The 8,928-nt window shown below is 33.9% G+C and overlaps 1 protein-coding gene across 1 annotated transcript in view; it reads left to right on the plus strand.

The window, feature by feature from the left end:
- LOC106135689 (uncharacterized) overlaps positions 1-3,996 on the plus strand; it is a 45,389-nt gene extending 41,393 nt beyond the window's left edge. Inside the window, exons 3-4 of the mRNA XM_060948306.1 lie at positions 1,460-1,534; positions 1,886-3,996. Coding sequence (XP_060804289.1) covers positions 1,460-1,534; positions 1,886-2,881 — 1,071 coding nt within the window. The 3' untranslated portion in view covers positions 2,882-3,996. The remainder of the gene's footprint in view (positions 1-1,459; positions 1,535-1,885) is intronic.
- Positions 3,997-8,928: the final 4,932 nt, after the last annotated feature.

Raw genomic sequence — 8,928 nt, forward strand, 5'->3', positions numbered from 1 at the left:
TTATTTAATAGAATAATTACTTTAAAAAAAACTTATTATTTTCACGAAATATTATCACTTTTTAGCAATGGAAGTACTAAGTTGGTTAGATTCAAAAGCTAAGGTAAAATAAATCACAATATTTTTGCAACATACCGGTGCCAAGTTTGAGCCAAACATAACAAATTTTATTAAGGATTATAAACTTTTCGTGCCAAACTACAAATCTCTCATTGGTATTTAAATTATAATCTTCACCGACTTTTCCATAAAGGTAGATTTAGACATCACAAATCTTAATTAAGGTATATTTAGATATTAATTTGGTTTATTAAGGTTTATTTCCCAATTTATAAGCCCAATTTGCGGTACGGTTGGATTACCCTGATCAGTCATTTTGTAATTTATTGGCTTTGTTTCATTGCGGTCTAGCGGGACTTATCAAATAATGAAACAGCAGATGAAACTTTTGATTAACTATTTTTAACATAAATCATAATAATTGTTTTAAAGTCTACTTTAGGATTCTTCTCTTAGGCGATGAGCTAACAACCTGTCACTATTTGATTCTAAGCCACAGCTGAACGCGACCTTTAAATGTTTTAGACTGAATTGCTTTTAAAATCTAATTTGAACACAATAAATTAGAAACGTATAATATAAAATGTCGTTTCCAGTTCTCCTTCTATGCCTTTAACGAGCGACCCAATTCTAAAAGTAATGACAAACGATTGTATCTACCGACTCGCCGGCCACCCGATAACTTTGACTAATTTGACGAAAAAAACTCGTTACGTTTCTCGAGAGGTCTGAATTTCTTTAGGTTGTAACGTAATGAGGTTACAGAATAGTCATCAAATACAATGAATTTATTCCAAAGAAAACCTATGTCGCTTCGATCAATTAAGTAGCTAAGCATTTGAAATGGTGTGTCGTAGTAATAGTGATAACTAAATAATTACATATTAGTTTTTCTTTCCCTGGTTTTAAACCCTTATCTTAGACTATATCCTTACCTGTCTAGAGAGTTACTGAGAGTGCATGTGATTGTATCCTGAATTTAATAAGTAATTTTTTACAAGAAGCTACTTCCGTGTGACATGTGCAATCTTTGTCAGGGAACCTAACTTGATTAAAATAATGGCAAGACCAGCACTAGATACTTTAATAACCCTTCTTTTCTTTTTCCGACATCCACGGGAAAGAGATAGATTCTATTCTTTACTACGGAGAACCACAGGGTGCGTTTATAAGTACCTAACTAAGTAAGAAGAATTATGATATACGAAAATGCAGTCTCCATAAAATTCTACTCTCTGTTAACTTATTATTTTATGTTTGAAGGATCTGAATTTCTTCCGACACTGTATAGCCCATTTACGCCTAATGACTCGACGGTAATAAATCAAATGGCACGTTATGGTTACAAACATGAAGTGGTCATCTAAATATGATTTTAATAATGTCTCTGTTGTTTCAGTGCTGGGAGAATTGTGAGCTGCTACAATCAAACTTCCAAGTATGGGGAGCCCTTTGTGAAGAGAGGGATATATGTGTAAGTATCAGTAAAATTACTTTTCAGTATTTTCTTGTATCTTTCCGTGTTACAGTTAATCCTTAAAACTGACTAAACTGAAGTTATGCAAGGAAGGTGCATAGTAAGTTTAAAGAATTATAAAAACTAGTTTCAAAGAATTTCTTCACGATCAATATGGGAAGTCGGTCAATTCGTTAACACTCGGTATAATAGGCTAAGGAAATAATATGCGTCCTTAACCACTTAATTTTGGCGTAAGATCCACGATCACATTTGAATTGATAATTCAGTTGTAAAAAGCCTAAAATCTTAAAAAACGTGCCAATATTCTTATTTTTATAGTCAGCTAAATGAGCTCTATTTTTTCAGTTCCCTGGCTGCAAGGTTGCGTGCAAGTTCCACACTGAAGCAGCCAAAGCTTCACAGACCCAGCCTGTGATCCACACGAAGGGTGAGGGAGTGATGCGAGTTAGCGGAGCCCTCGCTCGCTGGCCTCCACCCGCTCCCCGCGCTGCCTCCCGTCCAGCACCCCTCGTTTACGTCGTCATGCGACGCGCCGCCGAAGGACCATGGCGACAGATTATACAAACCCAAGCACTAGCCACTAGAGTACCCTCCAACAATGAAGGAGCCCTCTTAAGAGTTCTCGTCGTAGATCCACAGGGACTTGTCACTATCTACAGCCCAGATGAAACTTGGGTTGCCCATGACACAAATGCTTCGAACGTTGAACATAAGTGGACACTAAAAGAGATATCCCTTATTCACCAAAAAGTTCTTGTTATCGGAGAAATTGCCTGGGAGCCTAGAATAGCCAGGGGCGTATACCTTGTCACTTGGGAAGTTGATGGTGGAGGTTTAAAAGGAAACCTTTTCACAGACTCTACTCGAGTGACTTTATCACTATGGCCTGATACCGTCTACCATATACAGGTAGAGTTGGTTTCACGTACACCAGGAGTAGATAACGAGAGGTCTGAAACCATGACAATTGATACAAGTCGAGCACAGAGAGTTTCTACAGAAAGCGTTCAAGATGTTCAAGTAAGTGAAGGTGATCGCCTTATGTCAGTATTAGTGAGCTCTATGCGTGGAGAGAGAGTGCCTGAACGTGTCCCTGACTCAGAATTAGTCTTGGGTTGTTTATCAGCTATGATTGCATTCGGATTTGCAGTACTTGTTGCTATTGTCTGGCGACGAAAAAGGCGAGGTACTTTTCCTGGAACCAACGTTTATGTAGGATCATCATCTGTTCTCAAAAGAAAGTTGGTTGAAGACTTTACTCCAACAGCACACTGTTTCCAGCCAGTGATAGCACCAGAAACACCCAGCAATGAGGTGGCCAATCGGGACGTCGTTGTGTGACGTCATAGCTTTGATATGCTGTCTATTGAAGACTGCGCCTTCAGTTCCTAAATCTTCTGACACTGGTGTGAAAGAAATGGTGTTATTTTAAATAAGTGAACTTTGTGATACAACGGACTTTCAGCAGGACTAAACATGAACTAATGGTATTGTGAAGTGTAAGGACTATTCAGTTAAATACTTTATGAAACTCAATGTAAAATGCTGCTGTTATAAAATAATATTGTGAATTTTTTGTATGTAGATTAGGAGATTGTAAATTGAGAATTATTAATAAATGTATTTATGAAACACAGTAAGGTTAACACCAGAAAAATTAGCAGTGTAAATACGTTAAGTGCAACATAGTAAACTGTAATTTTCTAAACTTTGAAATAATATTGCTTGTATATAATGACTGTATTACTTATATTGTCGTACCTATGTGTTAAAACATTTCTGTTTATCGTCTCAACGAGTCTCGATATTAAAACATGATTGATAGACTTGTCAAATCAGTATAAAAATTCTAGAACTACTTTTACAACTAGTCCATTATAATCATTTAGTTATCATAGCTATTAGATATAATTTACTATTAATAGTTTCTGATGAGTAACTACTCATCCTAGAGAACTTTACGATGTCTTCTTCAGCAATAAATACTTATTGTATGTATTTGTAAATATTCTATACATTAATTGTACAAACGTATCAGAGAAATTATATTTTTCTTGGACTTCAATGGAAATGTTTTTAGATATTACGAGTGGAATATGTCAAATCATTTAAAAACAGGATTTTGTTTCAAATCAGTATTATCAATTCGTAGAGCAGATTAAATGGCTAACCTTGATTCCTTATAACATTTACGATATAGATATAATTTGTTTAAAGTTGATGTTAGGCTTTGAACGGCGTACTTATGTAACTTAAGTTTTGTCAATAGTTAATCAATCGTGAAAATAATTTCTGAATTTTAAATGGTGAATTTTGTTTTGAACCAAAATCCGAATAGAGTAAGTTAGGTCGATTAAATTTATTTATTTTTGTGATTAATCTTGTACCTTCACTCGAAATGTAAATAACATTAATTGCTAATACAGCTGGAGTTTAACAAGTATGAATAAATATGTCTGCCAAATTAAAACATGTTTTTCTATTTCTATACCTGCATTATTTTTCAGGAAAGAATATCTACTCATCTGATCACATGAGCTATGTGTGTGCTTCTCATATCTTAGACCCAATTTATAAAATAAACGCTTGATGCTTTGGTTCAGTGGCATAAAGAAGTAAAAAAGAAGCAAATGCTTACGAAGTATATAAATGCATCGCTGTGCTCCATCAGAGTGGTGGCTAACAATCAACACCTCTTGTTGCGGTCGAATTTCTTCACGTATCATAACAGCTCAGACAGTCACGTACTAAATACGCATAGGTACTTTTTATTGCAAATTTTGATTATATGAGTTGATAAACTTATTCCATTTAAACACAAAAGTTCTTTTCATATTTTCTTGGATGTGAATTTAATATTTTTATTCATATTTGTGTTTTTCATTATTTCAACATCAAAACTCAGATCACCGACGCAAAATGATTTTGTCACATGAATAAATAAACCTTAAGCAATAATTTGAAGAGAAGCTTTTATACAAATATTAACTGGGCTTAGCATTAAAAGGATACTGTCATTTGGCTTGTCCCGGATAAAACGTTATTGTCTCCGGATTAACGTCAACGAATTTGTTGTCAACAAACGCCTGATCAAACAAAAAGATCCATACGTCAGTCCCGAGCCCGAGACCCTTCGATCCCATCATTGTTGTCAATCCAGCCGTACCGACTTAAATACTCAGCCTTACCGATCCGAATAACGGCACCACAAAATTTGTTATTAAAACTCAGAAAAAAAACTGGCGTCGGCGATGATAAAAAATTCTCAAAACGTACCGTAAATTTAGTCCTATCTTTTAAAAAGCCAATTACAGAGTTTGGGATTCATTAAATTGAGAAATCCATTAAGCTAATCGCTAAGTTGGGAGCCACCGTCGACGTGACGATTATGAAAAGGTTATTCTAAGATGCAAATGCGAAGCGTCTTAATGTAAATTACGTGTAAATGGAGTCAACATTTGAAACTACATTCATGGGCCCCCATAACTCACTTCGTTAGATAAGATATACCTTTTTGTTAAGTCTTTGTTAATCTTTGTCGTGTTTTGTAATCTATTTATAAGATCCAAAGCATTATATCGGGTCATTCGTATTCGTTAGGGAAAAATCTGTAAGATTTAGGATTCCATGATTATGGTAACATACGGCCATTTATTTTAGTTACCCATTTTATTCTTGGCCCGCGGTTCTAGTATAAAGCATAGGCTCATAAATAAGAGGGAAATAGAAGGTGAACGCTTCCACGAGTATCCTTTTGGGAGCGACCAAAGCATTCTTTTAAGATTTATTGCGCAAGTTGAGCACATTACTTATTCCTTATGTGCCTTCGGTAACGATAGTCCCTTGGATGTAGACATTTTTCCGGTTTCTTTTTGGAATTAGATTTAATTTTGATATTGATTTTTATGTTTGATGAAAGAGAAAGCCTCTATGCATGTCTCCCAGCGAATGTCTTTGTATATTTGTTATGCATAAAATAATTATAACTAGCTGCAAGATCATTCTGCCTACCTAAGTAGCGTCTATTAAGTCTGGTATAAATAAATAAATTTATATAAATAAATACGGGACAAATTCCTCTGATTGAGTTCTCCTCGAAGTTAGTTTGATACTTGTGTTACGAGATACTAACTTAACGATACTATATTTTTTTATAAATACTTATATAGATAACCATCCAAGATCTAGGCCAATCAGAAAAAGGTATTTTCTCAAAGTATACATAACTATGTGGAGTAGCAGCTTCTTGTAAGGTTGAATACAACGATCTGTAAGGCTGTTCTAGTCTTTAAGTAATCAAACACAAAATCGATATATCTTCACTAATATTTTATAAGTAAACTGATAATAGCTATTTATCCGTAACTTCGGTCTCATAGAAATTTCTAGAAAGAATTAGCCTATGTTTCATTTCGACAAAAGACTACTTCAATACAAAATGTAAACGAAATAGACCAGCGATTTGATGTGAATGAATGACGCAAATACATTTGCATTTACAATAATAAATACTCGGACATCAGTTCAGACCAATCCATGATATCAAACTTCTGACTCAGATATAATCTGTATGACAATTTCCTTCTTCATAGTGTAAAAGAACGTATGCAATACAAAAAAAAAATATCTTATGATATCAAAATCGAACGAAGGACTAAAGTAAGTCCTTAAAAAATGTTGACGGAAATATTCATATTGTATCATAAATACCAGCTTACAAACTTTATCTTTATACCTTATTGGTACATAATAGACACATTCGTGGAATGAAAATACATACTTTGTAGCAAATGTTGAAGGGGATTTGCATAAATGTGAAAGCAAAGAGGGATTAAGATAGGTGTATCTCGTTACAAATGGTGTTGTTTTATATTTCCAGGATGTATTAACATTCTGATACAAGTGAACGGAGATGTTATAGTTAAAGTCATACTCGGACATTAGCCTTTTATGTTTGAAGTTATCCAAAAGGATGTAGTTTGTAAGTATATTCCTTTGAGGGGAGACGGAGCCAAGAGTGTCGTAAAGGCTGTAGGGCAACGTTCAGTGTATGGCTTTTTGATGGAATTAAGATGTATGTTAACAACATTAAAGAACACTCAGATCAAAAATGTACAAAATGTCTTTCTTTTGAATTAAGATACTTGATGAACTTTCTTTGAAACCGTAGGAAATAAAATGACTTAGGTATTACTAAGTATTGAAAATAATGTCAGTACAAAGAGAGACAGGATGAGTATGTCTGAAAAAAATGTTGTCGTTGTCAAAAATAAAATTTGAAAACTAAGCTAAATCAAGCAACCCAACTTTAATAAAATTGTACAATAACAATTGAATAATAAATTATTATTAAATTGCTCATGATTTGGCGACCTATATCAAGAACAAGTTTAATCTAAATATTCTGTAAAACACTAAACAATACCAACAGACAAAGTACACAACAGACTAAATCCTTTAGTATCACAAAGTATGTCAAAGACCTCTGCGTGGGCGCAAGAAACTCGCTGTGAGTGTAAATATTTGTCTTTGTTGTAATTGCTGTAATTACCGGCGGGATATAGATGAACTGATGGCAGGCTGCGGAGAGATTAGTGTGCAGTTTGTTGAAACCCACGTGTAATGTAAGCAAATAACTTAACCATTTGTACAGTCGTCTGCAAAGAAAGATGACCAGATGAGGGATGTGAGGGATTTTAAAAAAAAAGAGTATATTAAATTTGTAAATGCTGTAATTGTATATTTTTATCCATTAACTTCTCACACTTTTATTGAATTTCGTTAGTTACAACACTTTTTATTTAGTATTTTCAAACAAACCATCAACATCATAAAAATAAAATGAAATGGTTCATCCCAAATCTGCTATTATGTGCGGGCACAATTTCATTGAAAGCCTATGACATAACCGAAGCTAGGTTTTGGTGAACTGCCAAGTTGGGACCTCAAAATAAAGAATATATAAACATGGCTTATGCTTAACGTACTTATTGTAAACGGACTTCAGTAAAGATAGCTTTAAAAAAATCGACTTCAACTAAGTATCTAAATATTTTATTTATTTTTGTATTGTTTTTTTATTTTCTCTCACGTTGATCACGGTCCCAATAAAGATACGAAAAGAAATATTAGTCAAATTGAAATCGTTTAAAAGTTAGTTTAAAATCCATGTCAACTTGTTCCATGCATTTAATTTTCTTAAACCTAAGTTTTACAACAAAGTCTTATCTTTTTCTTCCCTGGCTTCATTTGTTTCGGAGTAGAATAGTTCATAATGAGTTAATCAGTCAATTACACAAAACAATTTCCGTCTCACCAACATCGTCGTCCTGGCGTAAATCCCGGTTGCATCCTCACCTATTCGAGGAAGAGTGTGACGTTCGCCAGTGCGTCTAGTAGAGTAGAGTAGAGTAAAAAACTTAAGCAAAGTCAGGTTTTAATGAAATTTTTTTTGCTCTCACTCTCTTCTTTAAGCAGTCACGGGCTTCAATATGTCAGATTTCAATACAAATTTTATACTTCTAATGTATATTTCTAAATAGTTAAATAACCAAGGTACTCTTCTGTTAAATTTATTATGCCTAAAGCTAGTATTCTGTCTCGATGCGAAAAGCAATCTGCAAGATTCTTTTCAACTTTAAAAAACATCCTGGAATGTTTATTTCATGTTTTTATTTTGTTTGAAGAATATATTTGGAGATTGTTCTTTTTAGATTTTCTTTTTAAAAATATGAAAACGAGCGAAGCGCACAAACTTTTCATACATTTCAACAATTTACCGTTTGTACTTTTAATGAGTTAATACCTGCGTGACCAAGCGGTTCTCGGTGGACATCAGAAAAACCAGTAATAATGAAAAATATATATATATTAATCTATGAAGAGTAAAGTTGCCATTTTGATCAGGTTAACCAAAGTTTACTTACGGGATAAAAAATTAAATAGGTTAAGCAAGACCTGAGCGCAAAACAGCAATAAATGTAATGCCTTCTTTTTTCAAATGTCAAAATGTCTATCCATTGTCCCTTTCTTGCAGCATAGACACGATTCTCTTTTTTTTAAACTGCTACCGAGTCGTGATTTGATTGTGGGGTCCGCAAACGCACTGGGTTACTGGCCTTTGCATCGAGGTATCTAGAACTCGTTTGATTTAACGGTTTATGGCTATGTTATGTAAGTTTTGATGTATTGTAAGCCTTTATAGAAGCTACAATATTAAACAAAGGGAAGACTCAAAATGGTGGCAAAGGTAGAAAACAAATGCGAATAAATTTTATCAAATTATGACATCACAAAGCCAATGTTTGATGAGACGTTTTGTGATATCATTATCCATTGGAAAATTGGTTTCACAAAAAAAAAATTTTTTTTTCTCTAACATTATAGTT

This window comes from Amyelois transitella, chromosome 15 (assembly GCF_032362555.1).
Source record: "Amyelois transitella isolate CPQ chromosome 15, ilAmyTran1.1, whole genome shotgun sequence".
NCBI classification, from domain to species: domain Eukaryota; kingdom Metazoa; phylum Arthropoda; class Insecta; order Lepidoptera; family Pyralidae; genus Amyelois; species Amyelois transitella.